At 39.7% G+C, this 26,575-nt stretch overlaps 1 protein-coding gene across 6 annotated transcripts in view; it reads right to left on the bottom strand.

The window, feature by feature from the left end:
- Window positions 1-1,628: 1,628 nt before the first annotated feature.
- The window catches only part of RESF1 (retroelement silencing factor 1), a 38,567-nt gene continuing 13,620 nt past the window's right edge, over window positions 1,629-26,575 (bottom strand). For 4 of the 6 annotated variants that reach the window (XM_030830420.2, XM_060306049.1, XM_030830421.3 and 1 more), the window contains 3 exons: window positions 6,497-11,480; window positions 5,145-5,228; window positions 1,629-2,369 (listed from right to left, as the gene is read on the bottom strand). In XM_030830420.2, coding sequence (XP_030686280.2) covers window positions 2,203-2,369; window positions 5,145-5,228; window positions 6,497-11,423 — 5,178 coding nt within the window. In that variant the 5' untranslated portion in view covers window positions 11,424-11,480 and the 3' untranslated portion in view covers window positions 1,629-2,202. Of the gene's footprint in view, window positions 2,370-5,144; window positions 5,284-6,496; window positions 11,481-26,575 lie in introns of all 6 variants that reach the window. The other 2 variants (XR_011377762.1, XM_030830422.2) reach the window with 2 other exon arrangements.

The following is a 26,575-nucleotide window of genomic DNA, read 5'->3' on the forward strand; positions in this document are numbered from 1 at the left end:
TTTCTCCAAAGAAGACATACAGATGGCCAAGAGGCACATGAAAAGATGTTCAACATTGCTAATTATTAGAGAAATGCAAATCAAAACTACAATGAGACATCACCTCACACCAGTCAAAATGGCTATCATCAAAAAATCTACAAACAATAAATGCTGGAGAGGGTGTGGAGAGAAGGGAACCCTCTTGCACCGTTGGTGGGAATGTGAATTGGTGAAGCCATTATGGAGAACAGTATGGAGGTTCCTTAAAAATCTAAAAATAGAGCTACCGTATGACCCTGCAGTCCCACTCCAGGGCATGTATCTGGAGAAACACATGGTCAGAATGGGTACATGCACGCCAATGTTCATTGCAGCATTGTTTACAATAGCCAAGATATGGAAGCAACCTGAATGTCCATCTACAGAGGAATGGATAAAGGAAAATGTGGTACACATATACAATGGAATATTACTCAGTAATTAAAAACAATGAAATAATGTCATTTGCAGCAACATGGATGGACCTAGAGATTGTTATGCTGAGTGAAATTAAGTCAGACTGAGTGAAGTAAGAGAAATATCGTATGTTACTGCTCATATGTGGAATTTAAAAAGAACTGATACAAATGAACTTATTTAAAAAACAGAAACAGATCTAACAGACTTAGGGAATGAACTTATGGTTACCGGGGGGAAGGGATAGTTAGGGAGTTTGGGATTGGCATGTACACACTGCTATATTTAAAATGGATAACCAAACACAACATTGTAAAGCCACTATACCCCAATAAAAATATGGATAACCAAGGACCTACTGTATAGCACAGGGAACTCTGCTCAATGTTATTTAAAAACCTAAATGGGAAAAAAATTTGAAGTATACATACATGTATAACTGAATCAGTTCGTTGTACAACTGAAACTATCACAACACTGTTAATCAACTATAGTCCAATGTAAAATAAAGTTAAAAAAAAAAAGAACACAATGACCAATATAATGACCACTAATATTCATAGCTTGGAACCATTGCATTGACTCGACCGGTGCTATGGTGCCAGTTCTACCAACCATTGCTTTTCTAACTGATCCTTCTACTGACATTGCTCAGGAAGAGCACAATGGCTTTTCCTATGGAAGCATGCTATTTAATATTTTGAGAAGCCCAGTCTTCTCAAGTCTTCAGAATGTATTTTTAAAACTTGTGATAAAATATACATAAGAGTTTACTATAGTTTTAATATGTGTGAACTATGTAGCATTAAGATTTTATGAAGCATGCTATTTAATATTTTGAGAAGCCCAGTCTTCTCAAGTCTTCAGAATGTATTTTTAAAACTTGTGATAAAATATACATAAGAGTTTACTATAGTTTTAATATGTGTGAACTATGTAGCATTAAGATTTTATGAAAACAACACATTTCTACTTCTAGTAGTCATAAAAGCCCAGAAACATCTGAAGAGTTATATTCTGCCTTCCTTGCAATTTCCTGAACCTAGTAAATTTTTGCTCTTCTAATGAATGAACCTGAAAATATTTACTTGTGACAGCTTAATTAACATTTCTCCTTTTAAAAACACCTTTCTAAAATGTGCTCTGTTGTGAGGGCAGGAAATCAAACACAAATCAAACTGTTTCGGATATACTTTTTAAAAAATAAATGTTTATTTCAAGTATGAAAAGTAATGTTTAGATGTTATCCAAAAATTATGTTCAGTTTAACAAGTATAAAACAAGACTCCGACAAAAAGTTTACAATTCAGTATAAAATACTTAAGAATATACTTTGACATTCACAGTGAGGATTTCTGAAAAATAAATTTTGCTAATAAGTTTTAGAAACAAAAATACAGTCCCAGAGGAAATAAGTCCTTAAGTAATGCACAGGTCTCCCTTAGGATGGATAGTTAGCATTTCAAAACAAGATTTGTATAATAATTCATTTTAAAATAATGGTAAACTTGGTTCAATAATGTCAGAATTCATGGTTTCCCTGACAAATACCATCTATTTCTTATGCCTGCTACCCACAGATAAGGTTCTCAAGCCAATTTAATTAAGTAACTTCAATGATATACATAACCTAAAATGGTAACCAAACTCTGAGAAATTTTATCACGGCAATCTGAGTAGTTCCAGAAAAATAATTTGAACAGAAAGTGACAGAAATTTTCTTGTGGCAATTAGAGAACCATCAGAAGAATTAAAGTCTGAAAATTATTCTAAAGGACTGCTACCAAGACTTCTGCTTCTCTTCTCCATGTACATCTTTTTGTAGGTTTGAAACATTGCTTTTGAATCTTTTACTGGGTTTTGTAGTGTCTCAAATCCATCTGCACTGAAACTTCTCTTGGAGAGTCTTGAATTAGCCAAAACATTATCATCTAAGGAAACAAAAATTTTATTTACTTTATTACTCTTAATGTTAGTGACTAGTATACAATCAATATAAATTGAGACGGAAAACATGCGTTGTTCTCTGGGATAAAAAATTAGGGAAAGAGCTAAGTGTGACAAACTATGGCTCTTTACCTACAGAATTATAAAGTAAATACACAGGACATCTTGCCTCTCCTTTGGGGGCTGTTTTCTAACATCACCCCCATCTTTACTGCCCAGGGCTATTCTGCTCTACCTGTACGCTTGCCCAATAAAAACTCATTATTTGCATACTATTATGAACGTGACTTTCTTAACAGCCATCTAAACTAGCAATATAAAAAGCACAAACGCAAGCCGGTTACAAAGAGTAAATGGAAGGTACAGCTTGCATATTCTGGCCTTGTTATGCACTAGGTGTTCTAAGAAATATCTGTATTTTTCTGTTTCTTTAGACTATTTCAGTGCTGTTATTAGCCTCACTATCCCTTTTTTTGATGGGCCCAGCCAGCTTTTCCTTTTTCTGTGTATTTCTAGATGTGCCTCTATATCTCAGAAGCTGTTCCAATTCTGAATTCCCGTACTTCACATTCCTGCTGTAGCCATTCCTTTCTGAATAAGTTTTCTTGTACCTGTTTCTGCCTGGGTGGGTCAAGCACTCTGTCCTCTTCTTTCTTTATTTTTTTTGCTAACAGAGGCCGGCTACTCTTAATTCTTTATCTGTTTCAAATTCCTCTCCGTGCACATCAGCTTTCTGTTATGAATGCTGATACCTGAGGTGCAGCTCTAAGCTGCTTTCCGCTGGATTCTGTCACCTCCTCTTCTTCTACCTCACCCTGACAGCTTCACAACTTGCTCCATCTACACTCCAACCTTTGCCACCAAATTTAGGTGTTGCTTATCTAAAGTGTGTTTTTTATAGCTCTCTGGGAGTTCCAGTTCTTCAGCCTCTTCCTCTTGGTATGTTCTGTCTTTCATGATTTCCCTGAGTCTCATAAGACTTTTTTTTTTTAATTATAATTTTATTTTTATTTATTTTTGGCTGCGTTGGGTCTTTGTCTGCACACAGGCTCTCTCCAGTTGCAGTGAGCGGGCTCTAGGCACGTGGGCTTCAGTAGTTATGGCTCACAGGCTCTAGAGTGCAGGCTCAGCAGTTGTGGCACACGGGCTTAGTTGCTCCACAGCATGTGGGGTCTTCCCGGATCGGGGCACGAACCCATGTCCCCTGCGTTGGCAGGCAGATTCTGAACCTCTGCGCTACCAGGGAAGCCCTTGTAAGACTCTTGACAGAGCTCTGGACTTGTTTCTTAGCTTTTCTCTCACCCTGCTGCATCTCTCATTGCACCTGGGCCCTGCTTTGTGTCATTTTCATAGTGATCCTGAGTACTGATGTCCCACCTTCAGTGTTTATTGCTCATCCTGTCCGCAGGTTATCTTCACGTCTGTCGTTTAGCTCATGCTGCTCCCTGAGCCTCTGGTCAACCTGTGCATATATCCGTCTTCTGAGTATTTTCAGATTCAGATTCCAGTTATGCCTCCCAACTCTCTCTGAAGCAAAACTTATGGCCCTCCCTTTTTCCAAGGAACTTTCTTGCTGCAATCTCCACACCCATTTCCATCTTTCTCATATTTCACTTCCTGTGTTCCAACTTTAGGGGTGTGTTTTCTACTCTCTCACTAATTAATTTTCCCCTCTTTCCGTTGTCTTCCTGTTCTAATTAAGAGTGCACATTTCTTCTTCCTTTGATTCTTTCATTCAGGTTTCTTTTTCCCTTTATGTATCTTCAATGTATAAGCCTCCATTTCTACATGCCTGCTTACATATATTCTTTATAAGCTCTTCTCAACCTTTGTCACACTTCTTCTCTTGCTTCTCTTTATTGCTGCTCATGGCAAAATTCTGCTTCTCCCAATTTTCAAAAGACTCTTATGAACTCTTCATATTTAATTAACCCAAACTAAATTTCCTGAACCCTAGGTTCCAGTTCTCAATGCAAAACCCTAAAACACAAAATACATTCATTCCACTAATTAAAAATCAGATACTAAAAACTCTGGTTTTCTTGTTGGCCCTCAGCCCAAAACCCTTCCCAGTAAACAAACAAACAAAACCCCAAAAAACCCAAAACCAAACCGAAACAAAAAACTATGAGCATCTGTCTTTCGTCATCAAAATAACTCAAATTCCACACTTAATAAACTTTGAAGACAGGGATGTGGTTCAAGTCCCTATTGAGTTACTGGCTATGTAACTTTAGCCAAATGATCTAACCTCTCATTGATAAATGGGAACATCTTTGTCTCCCTGGTTTTGAGAATTTAATTAACTAACTTGCAAATAATCTAATCTAGGGGTTGGCTAACAGGGTATGCCTGTGGGCCAAGCCCGGCCTCTAGCAAGTTTTGGTAAAGTTTAATTGGAACATAGCCCATGCTCATTCATTATTCTACAGCCATTTCTCACTGCAATGTTAGAGTATTTAGGAGAGACATTATGATTTGCAAAACCTATCTACACAGAAGAAGCATGCCAACCCCTTGTCTTAAGTCACTGTGATGAGAATTCTCTTGTTAAAAGGAAATAGATCACTACTTCTCTGTCCACAGCATGACAGAAAAAATAGGAGAATGTCTTCCTACCACTCATACAGACACTGAACTATCTTCTAAAAGAATATGGATAAAAACCAAACTTCACAATAGTTTCCATAACTGTAATCCAGCTTATATATGATAGAGTGCCAGGTAAGTAAAATAAAAACTTAAATAGACAGTTTTACCTATTTCTTGGTTGGCTTCCGGCATCCTTTTCTCCTCAGTCAAACATTTTAACCAGTCTTCTTTTGTACTTTTTATTCCTGAAACTATTTAAATATTCATTTTCAGATCTCTAGATATTGCTATTCATCTCTTTTAGTACTATAATGAAGGAAAACCATGTAAGCCTAAATTAGATTTTAGAAGGCATCAGATATATTCACACATAACTAAAAAGGGCATGGAAAAATGCTTTCTCCCCTATGACGTGCCTGAATCTCACAATTTAAAAGTTTACCTTCATTATGTAATTATGTTTCTCCCACTTGGGCTGAACACCAACACATCTCAAGATACTTAAGGGCACATGAGACAGAATGTACCTCACACTGCTGCTGCACCCACTTCCAACCAGGCCCTCAAGATTCTAAGGATCTAGTTTGAAGAACCAAGTGTAATCACCAGTACTTTACAAAATGAATTTTATACTCTATATACTCATATATCCCTACCAACTTCCAAGAAAAAGTACCTTATTTACATTGTAATTTTATGCACCCAAACAGATACTGTCTGAACACAGTACAGGAAAAACTACGATTTCCATTCAAATCCTTTAGTTTTCCAATCTGGGTTTCTCAACACACCGTTTTACATATACTATCCACAACCCATAAATGTTTCCTTCTACCACAAATAATGAGTCCTCTATTTTCTCCTTCCATCTTGCACTACATTGAGAATTCTATCCTTCGGCTAACCAACAGTCATGATTTCCATTCGGGTTTGGTAACTCAACAATGGACAACACTGCTTCCAAGATCCTCCCATTGCATACTTCATGAGTAGACTAGAAGGTACCACTTCAGTGATAACACAATCACCAACTGCTTCAAAGATGACTATAAGGCAAACCACTTCCGTGTGTACAAAAAGATTTCATTAACATTACATATCTCCTAACACTTAGACCAAAATTTCAAATTCACAGGGCTTTGAAACTGCAAGTCCCAAAAGAGAATGAACAAAGGCAAGACCTGAAATAATGTACACTTGATGCTTTTCTGACTTAGCACAAAGAGTGCTAAGTCACTTCTTGGCACAAAAGGAAATCTTTGTATTTGGCAAACCTTACAATTTTATATACCTCTTACCTTTAATGTGAATGTAATATAATTTAAAATAAGTGGGACACAAACTTAAAACAAATATTGCCCAATGAACCATCAACTTACTGAGAAAACTAAATACTAAGTAAAGGCAAAATGCATTTAAGTCTCTCCTAGCTACAGGGAAGTCAGGAGAGATGCTCTGTCACTTGCTGAACTACAGTATTACAATGTTGCAGACACCATCAAAAAAAATCATACTGGACCTTGCACAGGAGCTTGCTCCTTCCTAGGAGTAGATGGCAGATCATTCTGGTCTTTAACAGGGTTTGTATTCTTAAATAGTCCATCTGGACATAATTTAAACTCCAGCATGCTTAGTTTCTCTGTGGCATCTTTCACAGGTAAAAGGGTCTTAGGTTTATTTTCTGGTCTCTTTTCTTTATTAAGCTTCCTGGGTGAACTGTCTAATTTCGTGAGACAAATGCGCTCACGTTCAGTGCATTTAAATGCAACTCTATTCAGATACAGTTTCCTTTGATCCTTTGCTTGGGAAGCCATTTGGCAGAATTCAACGTCATTATTTACATTACTTAAATTTTTGTCTAATTTGGTTTTATCAATCCACATTTTATCAGGTTGCTTTCCACCAACTGTTCCTTTAATATTCCTTGAAATGTATGTTTTAGACTCCTTGGAATTATGGGCTTTGAGGTTTTTACCATGGCTTGTACCAGTATTTAATGATTCCTTAGAGGTCTGTACACTGCCATTGTGTCTCTCATTTGATCTCCCACAACTTCCCACTCGCGTAGAAAGTTTATTTGATCTCATATACTGAGAATCACATGGTACATTTTTCAGGTAGTTTTTCTTTAATGTTTCTTTATGCTTCTGCCTTGATAAATACTCCTTTGGTGACAGAACTCTATTAATTTTAGAGGAGCTATCCATAGAGCCTGAGGACTTAACATTTGACACTGTCTTTTCTTTAATCCTGGCTCTTTCACCTGTGGTTGAGAAAAGGTTACAGAATTTAAATGCACCACCTCCCACATTCTTATTCTGCTCTTGTTTATCATATTTCTTTTTCTTTATCTCTGAATCAAGTATGCTCCCTTCATCTAACTTCTTTTCCAAAACTTTTTGTTTAGAGCTACCTGCTTTCAATTTTCTCTTTTCCGGTGATATTGACTGTACCAAAGAACCATTCTTCACATGCAAATCTTTATTTTTACTTGTCAAAAAACCCATCTTTGGTTTTAGTGGTCGTAAGTTTTGTGCCATGAGCTTCCTCTGCAGGCTCTCTTGAGAAAATTTTGCAGTTTTGTTAGTGGAGTGAAAAGTTACCTCATGAAATTGCAGTTTTCTTTTTCTTTTGTGACTCTGCAAAGAATCTGGCTTTTTATCACCTTTAGATAAAAAGTGACCAGATAATTCTTGTTCTGTCCTTAATGAGCTGTTATGTTCTGATTTGGATTTATCTTTTATATTCCTGTCTTGCTCTGTTTCAGGAAAATATTTTTTCTCAATTGGACAAGTCAGAGGAATCTTCAGCTGATTATTTGGAGGACTGTTAAATGCAATAGGAACATCTCTGACAGAGGTTCTCTCTTCTTGTTTATAACCGTTAGTCTCCAAAGGAGAACGTGGATCTTTCCCTTTTTCTTCCTTTGAAGTTGAGTTCTTAGTGGAATTACACTGGCATTGAGGTACTCCTTCATAAACCATAGAGAGCCACCCCAATGCACAGCAACGGACATCATCTTTTTCTGAATCCAGTATTACACAATCACAGGTTTCTTCAACTGCATGTGCTTGTGGGTCACACTGGTTCCCTTCTTTTGTGACAGGCTTTTCTTTCTGAGGCTCTGTCAGTTTGTCTACCTCGTTGGGTTGATCATCCTGTTCAGGAAATAATTCTTTCATTTGCTCTGAATTTAATATTGTAATTTGTATCTGGTCTGTTGAGTCTTTGCAGTCACAACCAGTTTTATTACAAGTTTGAGCTTTTGAGATTTGGTGTGCCATTTGTTGGACCACAAAACCTTCATGCACGTTCACAGGTTCAATACCATAGGGAAACTCTTTTAAAAGTTCTGACAGCTGATCATGTAGGTATAAGATCGATGTCTTATCTTCGAGATTCTCATTTGTTGTAGGATCCTGGGCTGCTTCCTGAGGGTAACTATCCCGCTGAATAGCAGCTGGTGAACACATATCATTAGCCATGCTTTCATTTTTAGTGATATGCTCCAAACTGCTTTCCTCTGGAATTCCACTCTTTGCTCCAATGTACTTCAAAGTCGATGGTTCTGGGGGTTGCAGTGACTCTGACTGATCAGTTATTTTATGTGAAACATCTGTGCACTGTACAAAATTATCTTTTTGAAAGTCAACGTCTTTATTCCCAGTGATATTGTCAAATTGTTCATTTTGTCTACTATTCATTACTTGGTGATTGGGTAGAGCTTTCTGTGGCTCAACCTTTTGCAAAGAGGGCAAGCTGAATATCTCTGCTATTTGGGAATTATAAGAGGTATCACCTTCAACAAGAGAACAAATACTGCCAATCTGTAATACATCTCTGCCCACAATATCACTGTCCTTTGATAGATATGAGGTTTGCTGATCACTCACAGGATACTGGATATCTGGTTCTAATTTGTTATGCTTTCCTTGATTGGTATTAGGGGTGACTTCTGAATTAGTATTAGTTGACTCACTTTGCTTATCCTTCTGAATTAGTGGGAAAATCTTGGTGCTTGTGGTACTTGTCACTGGTTCATTAACGTTCAAAGCAGCAGTATTTTCTGAGGATTTGTTTTGTAAGCTACAAACACTGCCTTCTTTAATAACTGGATACATTGTTTCAGGTAAAGCTTCAGGTGTTATACCTTTGACAGACAATGTTTTGACATCTGAAAGAATTAAGGGTGATACTACAGCAATCCCCTTTGTAGTAGTTGCTCCTGAAGACTCATAATTCTGTGCTACCGTTGATAAAACTGTGTCTTGTGAGCTGTTTACAATTTTATTCTGAGAATTTACCACAGCTGAAAATGGACTCTTCTCATAGATGTCCGCAGGCTTTGAAATTCCAACTGCTGCTGTGGGTTTTTTTGACTCATTACACTGTTTTTCTTCCGTAGGTTCTGAAGGTTGCTTTTTCCACAAAGACAGACATGTTGCTAGCAAGTCCATGGAAAAGTGAGAGTCACTTTTAGAAGACATTCCATTGAAGGATTTATGCTCAAAGCAAGAAGAGTTGTTTGATATCTTGGCATTTATATTACAAGTAGTTGGAGTACCTGGAGTTTCCATGGTTTTCAAATTCACTTGGTTACCAGTGTTCTGGATATTTGGATTCATTTCAAAACTATGCAGTTTAGAATCATGAATACGTTCATTAGTATCTTTTAATAATTTCTTCTGAGTTTTATTTCCAGATGCAAGTAAACTGAGAATCAGCCTATTTTTATTTGGATACTTTGAAACATATTCCTCAAAGGATGTAGACTGAGGAAGAGAAGTTGCTTCAGAATTTGTTGGCACATTTTGTGCAACGTTGACTAAATTTCCTGATGAAAACTGGGTGTTATTTAATATTGCCTGGGTAATCTCAACAGTTGACGTCTTTAAAGAACTCACAACTTGCGAACAGCCAGAACTTAGTAAAACAGAATTGACTTGGTTAAAATTTCTGTCCTGAAGGTTGGAATTCAATGTATTGTGTGTTCTATTTGTTTCTTCTGCAGATTCCATTACTGTTGGTGGTTTATCCTCCACAGTATCTGGAGGGCCTAGGGTTACCTGTGGTCCAGACTGGATTTTGGCAGTTTGTTTCAGAGACAACCCACAATTTTGAGCTGATTCACTGTAAGAGGTATTAGTTGTTTTAATACAACCTGCTGCCATCAAAAGATTTTTATTAATTTTAATTTTCCTTGCAAGGTCCGAAAACTTCTTTTTTATTTCTACTAATGTTTTAATATCCCTCACTAACTTTTCTTTTGTGGCACTTGTGTCCAGTACTTGATTTGAAGTTAGATTTTGAGAATCCACTCTTTTCTCTTGATTATTTTGAGTAAGAGCCTGAACACCATCCACGTAAGATCTAACAGGTTCATTAAAAGGCTGATTGATATTTACTCTCAAGTTACAGGAATTTCCCATTGTGCTGAAATTTTCATTAAGGTTTTGCCACTGCTGCTGAAAGCCTCTACAAAAGTCTTTCCTCATTTCAGGTAAGTGCATTTCTTGACTCTGAGGAACTTCCATAGAAGTGTGTTTAACAACATGCTGAGTACTTTGCAGAGGCTGGCTTGCATACCTACAGTCATAAGGAGGAGGAGGTCTTCTGTCAGTTTGAGTAACCGCATACTGATATGACGGTCCAGTTGCAATCTGCTTTGACTGTAAAGTCAGGGCAGGATTTGGAGATTGACTATTTTTAACTTGTGATGATACAGATGACATAGGGGTTTGTTTCTGAAGAGTAGGCTCCGGCAAAAAGCTTTGTGATGAGTAACTATATTGCTTTGGAAGGGGCCTGTAATCTGGGTAAGTCAATCCACTGGATGCACACTGCTGTGCCCAATCAACCTGTTGCTCTGATACAGGTAGGTTAAGTCTCGGGTTTCCTTGGTAAGTTATAGGAACTCTTCCGGAATTAGAAGGGATCATTTGTAGTTGCATGGAATAGGTATCTGATGTTAGAAATTGATTCTGTAGTGCACGTACATTGGGCGTATTCGTTCCTAAACCAGTCTGATGAGATATAGTTGCCCCTGTATGAGAAAGCATAGAATTCCTCATTGGTGAGTTCAACCATACATCCTGTGTAACTCCTGAAGACATTTGCAAATCGTGATTTGGTTGTTTGGGTCCTTTAACATTTGCATATGTTATTCTTTCTACTGAAGTTTGTGAGGTCACAATGGTCCCACTATGCATATCAGAAATAGGGATTTGTTGAGGAGTTTTATAATTTCTGATGTTGAGCAGCGGCTGTGAAACTGGATTTAAATTACTGAGAAATAGGCACGGTTCTTGGTTACTTCCAGGATGGTTTAAAGAACTTTGAGATGCTGTGGTAAGTGTGTTTACTAAAGTTTGCTCCAAAAAAGATGCCTGTTTTTTAGGATACTGTGGTGGTAAGGTGACACTCTCTGATTTTGCATTCCAGTTCATTGTTGATTTGATGCAGTAGCAGTGTATTAAAAGCCAGCTGTTTTGAATGTCAGGAATCTGTAGGAAATAAAGATCTTTTATTAAAAATCTGTTTTGCCAGGTCAGAATTTCTAAGATAATTTTCTTAGTTTACCTTATCACCAATGCTGACTATGTCTAGCAAAATTCCTGAAACCTCAGACTAGAGAAAGCTTCATCTTTGATTTGGATAAGAGGAACAGCAGAGGAAGATGTAATAATAAATATGGCAAATGTCAATAAAATTTTCTGGTGTGTTCAACAGAAATTCATTCCACCCAATATAGTTAGTATTTTGTTTGTTACACTTAGGAGACAATTACTTTCTGCATTTACTTATTTTAACTAGCTCTTTATTCTAAGTAACCCATGATCACTGTAAAAAATAAAATTAAAAAAAAATCAAGCATATACTAAGAAGCCCTTACTACTGTCCATCTCCAATATCTAACTCCCTAGGGATACCTACTGTTACCTTTCTTTCAGAAAATTTCTATATATAAAAAAACACCAATACATAGATAAAACCTCATCTTTTAAGACAAATGGAGTCATACCAAACATGCTGTCTACACAGCCTCATTTTCATTACTATACCTAGGATATCTTACCATTTCAACTACACATAATCTATCTCACTGTCTGCATAACATTCCACTTTCTGTGTATATCACCATTTAACCATTTCTCTATTGATGGACATTTGGTTTTCTTAAGTTTTTGCACTTATAAACTATCCTATACTAAGAATTCTTGTATTTATGCTTTTATATTTGTGCTGTTTATGGAAATTCCTACAAGTGAAATCAATATGTCAAAAGACACTAAAATTATTTTCATAAGCAGTGACAAACTGCCTTCCAAAAAGACTGAAATAATTTATACTCTCACCAACAGTACAGGGACATATCTAAAAACGGACAAATCTGTAACAATAAATGATAGGGCAAACAAACTTGACTTAAACGTATTAATAGTATACCAAACAACTGCAGAATACACATTCTTTCCAATGCACATGGAATTTTTACCGGTACTGACCATATGGCTAGGCCATAAGCAAATCTCATTTTTGAAGGATTACAATAATTCAGATTAATTCACAGTGGAATTAATCTAGAAATTGTAGAAAAAGGACCTAGGAAACTGCCAAATAATTAAGAAATAAATAATGCAATGAGCTCTGGTGTCTTTTCCTCTAATTATCCAATAGGATACCAGACCTATTGAATCAGACCCCACCCTTATGACCTCATTTACCTTAATCACCTCTCTAAAGGCCCCATCTCTAAAAATAGTCACACACTGGAGGTCAGAGCTTCAACATATGCATTTGGTGGGGGGGCGGGGGATGACAAGACACACAGTTCATTCAGTCCATAATGGGCTCCCAACCCCATGTTAACATATGACTTGAGGATAATTTATAACATTAAATAGACTTATTTAAAAGAAGACTGGGAAACAATCTCTGTATTTATCATACAAAGTTAAAAATAAGTTAATCCAAGGAAAAGACAGAGTGAAATAAAATGAGAACAGAGATTCAGTAAGTCACAAGTTGGTAACAAATAAAAATCAATAAGCCTCTGACAGCACTGATCATCATAAAAAAAAAACCCACTGTATTGGGAAAAGAGGCTATCACTGATCTTACAGACATTAAAACGGTAATGTATATATCTTGAGCATTTCCAAACATTTAAAGTTTAGGGGGAATGGAGAAATTCCTTGAAAAAACATACCCTAACATCTATAATTAAATATCTTCACAAAGAAAACAGCAGGGCCGTGTGGCTGTACTGGAGTGTTCTACCATTTATGGAAGAGATAATCTAATATAACCTCTTTAAAAGGATAAAAGAGGGAACACTTCATAGCTTATTTACTGAGCCTATCATACCAAAGCTGAAAAGAAAGACAATTAAGAAGCCAATCTCACAGAAACAAACACAAAAGTCCTGAACAAAATGTTAGCAAACCAAATGGGGTGATACATGAAAAGGATAACATCATGATCAAACTGAGTTTATTTCAGGAATACAAGTTTGTCATTGAAAATTAATCAAAGTAATTACATTATAATTATTTTAAAAATCATATGATCATTTCAACAGATCCAAGAACTTTTGATAAAATTCAATTAAAATTCATTAAAAGAACAATTGTATAAAACCAAGAATAGAAAGAAGTTTCCTTAATTTTGATAAATGGTAATTTCAAAAATTCAGACCAACAACAGTAATATTATTAATAATAATAGATAACTTAAATAAAGATGCCACTATCACCCACTTCTATTCATTGTTTTACTGGAGATCCTAGAAAGTATAAGAATTGTGAAGGACAATATAAAGCTGGCTATTAAAAGACGTTATGTAGAAAATCCAAAACAATCTGTAGATCTTTTAGATCTATTACATGATGGATCATAGTGTACTCAAACTAGATTGAAGAAGGCACATGTTACCATGTGTTTGATTTGTTGATGTGACTCTTGTGAATTATATATATATGTTTATTTATGTATTTGCTCATAAATACAGTAGAAGCGAGCCTTTTGAGGCCTGGTGTCAAGCATGAAATAAAGCCGTGACTAGAAACTGACTCCATGACTTCAGAGGTTTCATTTTTTGTCATTGCTGTACCTGAGCCAAGACTGATCTGTGCATGCTGGTAGGAAGAGGCAGAAATTTGGGGGATCTCCTGCCAAGGTGACACAGGTGGCATTAGAAACCTCCCCCTCCCAAACTGAACATCTGATCTTGGAGATAATGTGCTCCTGGGACTATAAAATTAGGTGAGCTGGGACTGTTTGCATTTGAGACAAGTGTTGCTGTATCCTCATCTCTTGTCGAGGATCCATTCACCAAGGCATTGGCCACCAGAGGCTTTGCCTGAATGGACGGTCTTCACCTCATCACTTGTGACCCAGCAGTAATCCAGACCTGCTTGAGTGCCTTGCTGAGGAGACTAGTGTCTTGGACCAACTGGACTTTTCTATTATGGATGCATGCATGGACTTGGTTCGTTACAAGCACTTCGTGCTCAAAGTGGTTTTAACTTTCATTCTGCATTTTTAGATACGTTTTTGCTTTCTATTTCTCTGCTTGCTTCTTCTCACTTATGTGAAAGTCAAAGTCATTGGTGAACTCTACGTTTGTCCTGACCTGTCATTTGATTAAGGTAGTAAAGAAACCGCCCTCTCTTTGAGAGTTTAATTTGTCGGGGAGCCAGATCACCCTTGTCCAGCATGACAGCATGCACATTTTGGTTTAAAAACAGGTCCCAAGGAGAAAGATCTGTATATTCCTCACATGCTTTCTCCCAGGAAAGCTCCTTAATAAGACAACTGATCAGGGTGAAGTATAATACAAAGTAAAAAGCAGTACTACCAAGTAGCAGTATTACAAAAGAGTTAATGATAAATTCCCAATAATTTGCCGTATTTCTTATGTGAGCTTGGGGGTGGGAGGCTGCTACAGACTGAATTCTGTTCCCTCAAAATTTATATGTTTAAGTCCAGTTCACTATATTTGGAGATAGGACCTTGAGTGAGGCAATTAAGGTTAAATGAGGTCATAAGGGTGGGGCCTTAATCCAACAGGATTAGTGTCCTTATAAGAGAGACAACCAGGTGTATACACACACAGGAAAGACCATCTGAGGAGACACAGAGAAGGTAGCTGTGTGCAAGCCAATGAGAGAGACCTCAGGAGAAACCAAACACATTGATCTCAGACTTCCAGACTCTAGACCTGCAGAAATTTATTGTTTAAGCCACCCAAGCTGTGGTTATTTTGTTAGGGCAGCCCTGCAGACTAACACAGAGATTATGGGTAGGAAGAGAAATAATTACAAATAATTACAAATAATTTGGGGTTGTTGGGTTTTTACCCCCCCTCTCTCCTTTGCTGGCATAGAAAAAAACTGAATCCTGGAAAACCAACCTTGAACTACCTAAATTAAAAGGAGAGAATTAAGGGATCTCCGTGGCAGTCCAGTAGTTAAGATCCCACACTTCCACTGCAGGGGGCGCTGGTTTCATCTCTGGTCGGGGAACTAAGATCCCACATGCCACTTGCTGCAGCCAAAAAAAACCCAGAACAAAACAGAAAAGACCTTTTTCCTGACTGCAGCCTCTACTTTTAGATACAATGTATTCTTAGACCTTCTGAAGATATATTTTAATGGAGATAACCAGAGACAGGATTTCCATGGTCTATCATTTAATTTTTTCTTGGAAAAATTAACTCTTTTGCCCCCAAATTTGCACCCTGCCTTCTTATCTCCCCTCACCTGTGACAGCCATGGCATTTACCTAACAAATTCCAGCTACGGCTGAACTTAAGAACCTCTCTGCACAGGAGTAGCCAAAGTTTTGGGGGAAAAAACACACAAGCCAACAAAATGAGTTTACACATTGCACATATCCACAGTGCATGACAATTCTACTTCATTTTGTTGAAATTTTATTTATATTGAAGTAATTTAATTTTTCCATTCTTCTCCCCTCCCACCACCCCAACCCATACACATGCTCCCCCTACTCAGGCTGCTTATATTTCAGAGGGAAAAAAATTGCACTACCTATCATCCTCCCGTCACCAAATCTATAAGACAGAGCCTTGTAAATGAAGTCTGTATTTATAGTATCAAATCTCTACATTTAAAATCCTGCTCCCAGGAATCCCCTGGTGGTCCAGTGGTTAGGACTAAGTGCTTTGACTGCTATGGGTCCGGGTTCGATGCCTGGTCAGGGAACTAAGATTCTGCAAGCCGCGCAGCGCAGTCAAAAAACAAAAAAGAGAGAGAGAGAGAGAGAGAGAGAATCCTACTCCCTTTCCCTGTATTCCCAGTATCAACCTGTCTCTAACTGGATTAAGTCAGTTACACATACACAGGCACACACACACATGCACATACGCCAGGATTACTGGTACTCAAAAAACACAACAAATAACCTCACTGGGCCCTACATTATTCAGCTCTCTACTCCCCCCCCCCACACCAGTGACAGTCTTTTAACTTGGTTAAAAATCACAAATATAACAAATCAGATGTTAAATGCTTAAGACCTTTAAAGGTAAAAACAAATATGATTTTTTTAAAAGTAATTTGTGGGACTTCCCTGGTGGTCCAGTGGGTAAGACTCCAACAGGCTCCCAATGCAGGGGGCGGGGGTTCAATCCCTGATTGGGGAACTAGATCCCACATGCATGCCACAGCTAAGAAGTCTACATGCCACAACTAAGACCTGGCACAGCCAAAATTAAATACATATTAAAAAAAAAAATAAAGGTGGGACTTCCCTGGTGGCACAGTAGTTAAGAATCCGCCTACCAATGCAGGGGACAAAGGTTCAATCCCTGGTCTGGGAACATCCCACATGCCATGGAGCAACTAAGCCCACGCGCCACAACTACTGAACCTGTGTTCTAGAGCCCATGAGCCAACACTACTAAAGCCTATGTGCCTAGAGCCACCCTCCACAACAAAAGAAGCCACTGCAATGAGAAGCCCCGTGCACCGCAACAAAGAGTAGGCCCCACTCGCCACAACTAGAGAAAGCCCACACGCAGCAACAAAGACCCAATGCAGCCAAAAATAAATAAAATAAAATAAAGTAATTTGTGATTCCATAAAATAAAAAAATATACTGAAAAATTATTAAAGAAGCTAAAATGCTACATTACAAAATATTCACTTAATGCAAAAGAAAACAGTGAGGGACAAAAAGATATGAGACAGAAAATAAAAAGTACAAACAGGAGATGTAAATCCAACTATATCATAATAACATTAAAAGTGAGTGGATTGGGCTTCCCTGGTGGAGCAGTGGTTGAGAGTCCGCCTGCCGAGGCAGGGGACGCGGGTTCGTGCCCCGGTCCGGGAAGATCCCACGTGCCGTGGAGCGGCTGGGCCCGTGAGCCATGGCCACTGAGCCTGCGCGTCCAGAACCTGTGCTCCGTAACGGGAGAGACCGCAACAGTGAGAGGCCCGCGTACCGCAAAAACAAAAACAAAAAAAAAAAAGTGAGTGGATTAAACAATCCAAATGACAATGTCAGACTATATTTTTTAAAAATGGCTAGCTAACTATATGCTGTCTCCAATAGGCATACCTTTGAGTCAAAGATAAAAACAGATTGGAAATAAAAGGATAAAAAAAGAGGGACTTCCCTGGTGTTCCAGCAGTTAAGACTCTGCACTCCTAATGCAGGGGACTCAGGTGTGGTCAGAGAACTAGATCTCACGTGCCACAACTAAAAGATCCCGCATGTTGCAACTAAAGATCCCACATGCCACAACAAAGATCCCTTGAGCTGCAACCAACACCCGGCACAGCCAAATAAATAAATAAATAAATTTTAAAAAAGGATTAAAAAAACGATATTAGGCATACAATAGTCACAATAAAGGGAGAATGACTATACTAATTTTCAGAAAAAATACACTAAAACAATGTTACTAAAGAGGGACTTTTTATAACCATAAAAGGGTCAGTCCACCAAGCAAGATATAACAACTATAAATATATATGCACTTAAGAGAGCATTAAGGGCTTCCTTGGTGGTGCAGTGGTTAAGAATATGCCTGCCAATGTAAGGGACACAGGTTCAAGCCCTGGTCCGGGAAGATCTCACATGCCTCGGAGCGACTGGGCCCGTGCACCACAACTACTGAGCCTGTGACCCACAACTACTGAAGCCCACACACCTAGAGCTGGTGCTCCACAACAGGAGAGGCCACCACAATGAGAAGCCCGCGCGCAGCTGCGAAGACCCAACGCAGCCAAAAGTAAAATAAATAAATAAAATTAAATTTAAAAAAAGAGAGAGCATTAAAATACAAGAAGTAGGGACCTTCCCTGGTGGTGCAGTAGTTAAGAATCCACCTGCCAATGCAGGAACACGGGTTCGAGCCCTGATCTGGGAAGATCCCAAATGCTGCAAAGCAACTAAGCCCATGTGCCACAACTACTAAGCCTGCGCTCCAGAGCTCGTGAGCCACAACTACTGAAGCCCACACACCTAGAATCCATGCTCTGCAACGAGAAGCCACCACAATGAGAAGGCCGCTCACCATAACGAAGAGCAGCCCCCGCTCTCTGCAACTAGAGAAAGCCCATGCAGCAACGAAGACCCAATGCAGCCAAAAATATTTTAAAAATGAATAAATTTATATAAAAAAATACAAGAAGCAAAACACAAAGTGAAAAATAGGCAATTCACCAAGAGTCAAAGACTTCAATTCCCCACTTTCAATAGTGAACAGAATTGGCGGGGGGGGGGGCGGTAAAAAAAAAATCTACAAGGAAATAGGAGTTTTCAACATATTATATACACCCACATTTCTAGTTTCCAGTGCAGATTAAAAAAAAAAAAAATCAAAAAACTGGAGTACTTTAGGTTGCAGGTTAGTGCACAATTGTCCATTGGCTGCTTTGTAGTTTTAAGGTTCTCTCCTCTCTGGCATTTACTATGGTTTGGATCCAATAGTTCATGTACTCTTGTCAAGTGGCAAAAGGGTCAGCAAGCAGCCCAGTGACAGGTGTATGTGCCAGCAAGCTATGAAAGCACAGGACTCTTATATTCTGTTGTGGGGAATCTTCCTAACTGTGAATAGGTATAGGCAAATTAGCAAACTGTAAATAATGATCCTTGATATAGCCACACAAAATTTGGCTCTACTAACCCACCCATCTGGCTGTAGGCTTTATGGTTTGGAGAACAAGCAATACTAATATGTTGATGCTGATGAACTGTGGTGGCCCTCACTGGGAAGGGAGGCAAGCAGCCCGGGTGTGTTGACATTGATAAAGTGCTATGGTCTACACTGGGGGGATTTAGAGTCATAATTAATATACTCCTATTCCAAAGAGAGAGTCCATAGAGGCTTCCTGTGTGTCATCACAAAAACAGTCTTTTAAAATTTTTAATTAAAAAAAACCCCTAAAGTCTATCTTTAGGTCTGACAGTCTCTGGATTGAAATCTTATATATATTATTACTATTACTTCCTATGAGAAAAGTGGGAAGAAAGCAAGTCACTAAAATCCATGGCATAGGAAGTTGTAAATAGCAAGTTGTAAACTGTGAAATTAAGATGAATTAGTGAAGCTGGAAAAAAAGGGAAGTGAATGGCTGCAGTAGACTATAAATGTAACAATGCATGTGGATTTTCACATAAAATCTTCATAAAGATCTTACTAACGTTAAGAAAAGGCTTGTGTTTTTTTTATTTTAAAATATTCTATATCCATACAATGCAAATATGGTTTAACTGGAAAGCCTCCTTTATTTGACGTCAGCCTTATTACAGAAAATTACAAACCAAAAAATAACCTAAAAATCATACGTTTGAAGAATAATCATATTAATATCTATCTTCAACACAAATGCACAAGTACTTACAACCACCAAGAGAAAAAACTCTACTGAAATGGACCTATTATATTATGGTTTGCCATGGCCAGGCTTACTTTAGGCCAAAGTAGTAAGAAACAGAACATGAAAGGGCAAATTAAGCCACATCAAGAATTTTTTTATATGCAAGGGTAACCATTAATTTATCAAAGAAACTGGAACATTATTATAGTGAAAGACAATGCTATTAAAAGCCAAAAGTGATAGGCTTTTAAAAAGACTGTCTTGGGGGCTTCCCTGGTGGCGCAGTGGTTGAGAGTCCGCCTGCTGATGCAGGGGACACGGGTTCGGGCCCCGGTCTGGGAAGATCCCACATGCTGCGGAGCGGCTGGGCCCGTGAGCCATGGCCATGGCCGCTGAGCCTGTGCTCCACAACAGGAGAGGCCGCAACAGTGAGAGGCCTGCGTACCGCAAAAAAAAAAAAAAAAACTGTCTCAGGGCAAAGCAAAAGATGCATATCTAGGGATTTCCCTGGCAGAACAGTGGTTAAGACTCTGGGTGTCCACTGCAGGGGCCACGGGTTCCATCCCTGGTCAGGGAACTAGTATGCAGCGTGGCATGGCCCGGAAATTTAAAAAAAAAAAAAAAAAAAAAGATGCATATCTAGACAGTTGTCTAGCAGGCTTCGATAAATGTTTGTCAAATGAATAAACGTTATCTATAACTGCTGAACACCAAGTTAAACAGAAGTCCTTATTTAAACCTGCAAATGGGAAAAAGTCTCCACCCCTCCCTTCACATCTGTGTCAACCATAAACATTACATGATTTCATCTGTAAGCATTTCAGTACCTCAAAAATACAAGATTTCTTAAAAAGTATAGTACTCTTCTCATACCTGAAAAAAACATATATCTCTTCTGGTATTTTAAATTGGAACCTTCCCTTATGTCTTTAGTTCCACTTCTAATGTGTTTATTTGGAGAGTCCACTGATGTGAATAAATTGAGGAAAAACCAGTATTTTTCATTGCAAAACTCATCTCCAATGGAAAAAGCTACAGATTCTTCTTTAAAATCAACAAAACCACAAATACCAACACGTAAGTGGTAAAACCCACTTCTGAGGAATTCCTAAAGTATCAAGATTTACTCAACCTATTCCAGCTCTGACTTTTTGTGTCCTTAGTCCTAAGAGAAATAAGGCTTTTATCAGTCCTTGAATTAGGTTTTCAAGAATAGACTACCCTAAATTCTACCTTTATAACACAACTTATAAATAGTAACAGCTAACACTTGAAAATTTATGTCAAGAACTGTTTTGAATAAATACATTTAATGGTCACAACAAATGCACGAAGCCAAGCAGTCCTAAGCAGGAGCGCCGCGGCTGGCAGGGCCACTATCCCAGCTGTTAGGTCGGCTCTCTACACTGCTGCAGATAGAAAGGAGACAAGACTGAATGGATTCCTATGTAGTTTTTTACCCACTCAAACAGCAAAACCAACTTCAGTGTCCCTAGTCCCACTAGGTAATACCAAGGCGGATGAGAACTGTAAACCGCAGTCATTTCACAGCCTGCACTTATACCCCAAGGGAAGGGAGGCTGTCAAGTCTTGAGTGCAAGTGGAACTAGGGAGAAAGAGAAACCACACTGTGGCATTTCTCAGGAGGCTGCCAGGAGGACCTGTGGGGTGTCCTGCCAAAGTGTGGGTCAGACTGAGATTAAGCTAAGCTTTGCCTGTGAAACTTTTAAAGGAAAAGAAAGGTCATCAGAGCCCCATGGTGAAGTTGTTCACCTACATGTCTACTCTCCAATCTTTCAGGTACCTAGCTCCAAATTCGATACAGAAGCACAGGCCAACACAATCAGATACGCTACTTAATTATACTTCCTCTTAGGTAACACTGGGTAAGAGTGACTAGACAGTGACTCTCAGCAGGATGACCAGGCCACAACCAGGTTCCCCATATGTCCCAGATGCCATCAAGGTTCACCAGTCAGAGCAACATGGCTTTCTCCTGGGAGAAGGGAGAAGCGGGAATAAATCGCTCTCATTTTCCTGATTGATTAATCTCGGTACAGCATGAGGTGTTGGCACTCATCATGATGGGCAGCAGGCAATTCAGAGCAATGCGATGATCACTGGGGCTAGAAAGTTTACACTAGTTTGTTGTGTCTTATATAGTAGAGGTCAGACAAATTGCAGACCACCTTTTCTAGGTGTATTATTCCCTAAAGTGGGAACTAAAGATCACAGAGCACACACAAGAAGAAGTCAGTTATCCTTCCTTGGAGTTCTGCCAAGCAACTCATTTGGACCCTCTAGGTTCCCACCTCAAGGAAACATGACCCATTAGAGGGGCAGTGGTCTCAAGTATCTGGAAATCCCTGACAACTGCCTCAAGTAGAGATGATTAATATTTGGTAGGCAAGTATAAGCTACTTAACAATACTCTATTGGGGTACAAACTGCATTAGGAAAAAGGCATCACTTATTACAATAGGAATGAGGCAATTCTGTGCCTCTTGAGGTAGACAAACCCCCTGAGTAGAAGTGAACAGTTCCCATAAAGTATGCTGAAATGCCTCTGAAGAGAAATCTGATAAAAATCTTCTCCTCCCTGTTAGTTACCACTGTCATAACAGGCGCATTACAGTGTTTGCTCTGGTAGTCCCAGGTTGTTGACAGGATTCCAAGAACTACAACAGAGGCATTTTGTTGTCATGGGGTTAAGATTCAGATTCTATAAAACTGGAGGTTAAGATTAATGATGCAAAGAGACCTCAAGTACCAGAAGAAACATATAGGACAAAATATACCTTCTTGTCAGCAGGGTCAAGTAAAGGATGACAGATCCAGCAAGCAGTTAAATTCAGAGCCATAACTACAGTCTAAAAAATGTACACAAGAGGGTTCTAATCAGGAAACCATGAGAAATCATGACTAATAGGATGAGGTATTCGGGCCTTTGCCCAAGGACACAGCTCCAAGGACATCCACTCCCAAAGTCAGCAGCTGCTGAGTTTCTAAGTGTCCCTAGATTAAGATCTTCCATTGGCCTGTAGTTATACTGAAGATGATGGCAACAGTCTGGAGTAAATTAGATTAATGGTTTCCGAGCGCCCCCTACCCCCATGATCAGTACTGTCTTCCTTCCCCACCAGCATAGGGGAGCCATTCAAGTTCTGCTGGATGAGAAGGAATGCCCACCATTCAGCTGTAAATAATCCCGTGCTCTAAGCCACGCTAGCCACAACACTTTGCCCAATGACATGATCATATAGAAGGAAAATGTAAAAACTGATAGAAATTGTAGCAGTGAATCTTTAGGAGCATAATGAAAGAGTGACCTACTGAAGATGAATTTCTGTCATCCAATAAACATCCTTCAACTACTTCAACTAAAGTAACATGTAGCAAGAAACTGAATGCAGAAGCAGATATAAGAATCCAACTATTAACCAGACATTAAAGAGATTTGCAAAAATACAAATCAATGCCACTCTTTTCACTAGTGTTTTGTGTTGTTTTGGAAAACATTTATATTAACATGTAAGGATTTACTGCGGTTTTTTAAATTATTATTCATTTATTTATTTTTGGCTGCGTTGGGTCTTTGTTGCTGAGCGCAGGTTTTCTCTAGTTGCGGCGAGTGCAGGGTACTCTTCATTGCAGTGCACAGGCTTCTCATTGTGGTGGCTTCTCTTGTTGCGGAACACGGGCTCTACGCATGCGGGCTTCAGTAGTTGTGGCACATGGGCTCAGTAGTTGTGGCTCGCGGGCTCTAGAGTGCCCGCTCAGTAGTTGTGGTACATGGGCTTAGTTGCTCCACAGCATGTGGGATCTTCCTGGACCAGGGCTCGAACCCGTGGTTCCTGCATTGGCAGGCGGATTCTTAACCACTGCGCCAACCAGGGAAGTCCTACTGTTATTTTTAAATAAAATAGTTTTTAAAAATTCCTGTTTCAGTCTTTAATGCAGTAAATGTTGATGTAACCTACATAAACAAATGTTCTTTAGGGTCTTTAAGAATTTTTACTGTATATAATTGCTTCCTGAGACCATGTGTTCCTGCAGTCTCCAGCTGCAGAGAAAGCATGTCCATGCAGCTCTCAATGGAGGGAGAATCTGGAAGCACACACCTGACTTCTATGGACTTTGCCTATGCACATCTTCTTCCTGTTGGTCCTATATTGTATCCTTTGTGGTCATAAACTTTAGCCACAAGAATACAAAAAGAGAGAATACTAAACTCAGGAATAAGGACATTACTACCAACCTTACATGTAAAAAGAGACACTATGAACAACTGTATGCCAGTATATTCAGATCATTTGGATGAAAAGGACAAACCCCTGTGATACTGTAATTTATAAAAAGAAATACATTATTAGGTCTTCATCCCCATTTCTGGCACAAAGCTCCTAAAACCCTCGGATTTTCCTTAGTGAGAGTGATAAAGGTGTCTTGTTATGTCACTGAGGTGACTTTCTGACTGCACCTAAGGATGGAGGCTGGGTGCCAGGAGAACCAACCAGATGATTTTGTAACACAGCAGGACCCTATGGGGCCTTCCTGCGACAGGCCTTCCCCCATATCCTCTGCTTTAGCTCCTCTCTGAAGTACCTAGATAATAGTATTTGATGCAAATTTCCTGAGTTGTTGGACAAACTACATGATGATCATAAGCACGTATCCCCAGGCCTTCTGGAACGAGGGACTGATAAGGTTAACCCCTGTGACCCCACCCTGCTGCCTCACCATCAGCCAATCAGAGAATTGTGCGCAAGCTGATCACATACCCTGAGAGCCCCGCCCCAATCACCTGGCCTTTAAAAATGCTTTGCTGAAACCCTTCAGGGAGCTCAAGACTTTTCAGGGCATGAGCCTCCTCATCTCCTTGCATGGCCTTGCAATAAACCTTTCTCTGCTGCAAACTCTGACAGCTCCAGGAGGGGAGAGGAGCTGGAGGTTGAATCAATCATCAATGGCCAGTGATTTAATCAATCATGACTGTGTAAAGAGGTCTCCATAAAAACCCCAAAGTACAGGGTTGGGGAGCTTCAGGGTTGATGAACACATGATCTGGGGAGAAGTGGCATGGAAGCTCCACATCCCTTTCTCCCATGTACTTCACCCTACACATCTCTTCCATCTGGTTGATGATTCCTATTGTTAAAAAAAAAAAAAAAAAAAAACAGGCCCTAGGTTGGAGCCACTTGCCCCCAGGACAAAAAACTAAGATTTAACTGCAGTTTCAAAATCTCCCAGGACTTAAATTTCTGGAATTTCCTTGTCAGAACTAGTGAGGTAACCTTGCCTGAAACAATACTTTCTTTTCTTTTGCTAATAACCTCCTTCTCTGGCCCCGGTTTCTATAAAAGGCTTCCATTCTGTACAGCTCCTCGAGCTCCAATTTACTCTCAATTCATGAATTGTTGAAAAAAGCCAATTAGTTCCTCAAATTCACTCAGTTGAGTACTGTGTAACAGTATCCTTTAATATCCTTTGCAATAAACCAGTAATCTAGTAAGTAAAATGTTGCTCTGAGTTCTGTAAGCCTCTCTAGCAAATTAATTGAACAGAGGGGGGGTGTCTTAGAACCTCTTACCAATCAATCAGAAATACAGGCATCAACCTGGGCTTGAGACTGGTGTCTGAAGTTCAAGGAGAGGGTTGGGGACAGACTCTGGGAGGGCTCACACCAAGGAGTACTTCCCAGAACTTCTGCTGCCAGTATCCTTTTCCCCACGATGAAACAGCGCCACCCCCAGCCTCTGCAGGACACCCTCCAATACTAGCAGACATTGAGGAGCTGCCAGGGTTCCTGTTGAATTTCCTGAACACAGTGGACCAGCCAGTGGCCGTGGGGTCCAGAGTGGAGAGGGGATTAAGAGCGCTACTTAAAGGAGCTCCAGAGACGGGCGCGAGCCGCGGCGATCAGCGAGGACCCCAGAAACGGGCATGAGACGCTAAGGCTGCTGCTGCTGCTGCTGCCACCAAGAAGCCTGTGTACGAGCACAGGTCACTATCCCTACCTCCCCTCCCGGGAGCCTGTGCAGCCCACCACTGCCAGGGTCCCGGGATCCAGGAACAACTTCCCTGGGAGAATGCACAGGGCACCTCAGGCTGGAGCAACGTCCCGCTGGCCTCTGCTGCCTCTACAGCCGCAGACTCGCCCCGCATCCTAACTCCTCCCTCCTCCTGGGCTGAGTGCGCCAGAGCCCCCGAATCAGCTGCTCCTTCAACCCTGTCCTGTCTGAGCGAAGAACAGACACCCTCCGGCGAACTACACGCAGAGGCGGGACCAAATCCAAAGCTGAACCCCCGGGAGCTGTGTGAACAAAGAAGAAAAAGGGAAATTTCTCCCAGCAGCCTCAGGAGCAGCGGATTAAATATCCACAGTCAACTCGATGTACCTGCATCTGTGGAATACCTGAATAGACAACGAATCATCCCAATTTGAGGAGGTGGACTTTGAGAGCAAGATTTATTATTTTTTCCCCTTTTCCTCTTTTTGTGATGTGAGCCGTGTGGATGAAAGGCTCTTGGTGCTGCAGCCAGGAGTCAGTGCTGTGCCTCTGAGGTGGGAGAGCCAACTTCAGGACACTGGTCCACAAGAGACCTCCCAACTCCACATAATATCAAACAGAAAAAATCTTCCAGAGATCTCCATCTCAACACCAGCACCCAGCTTCACTCAATGACCAGCAAGCTACAGTGCTGGACACCCTATGCCAAACAACTAGCAAAACAGGAACACA

This window comes from Globicephala melas, chromosome 10, assembly GCF_963455315.2.
Source record: "Globicephala melas chromosome 10, mGloMel1.2, whole genome shotgun sequence".
Lineage (NCBI taxonomy): Eukaryota > Metazoa > Chordata > Mammalia > Artiodactyla > Delphinidae > Globicephala > Globicephala melas.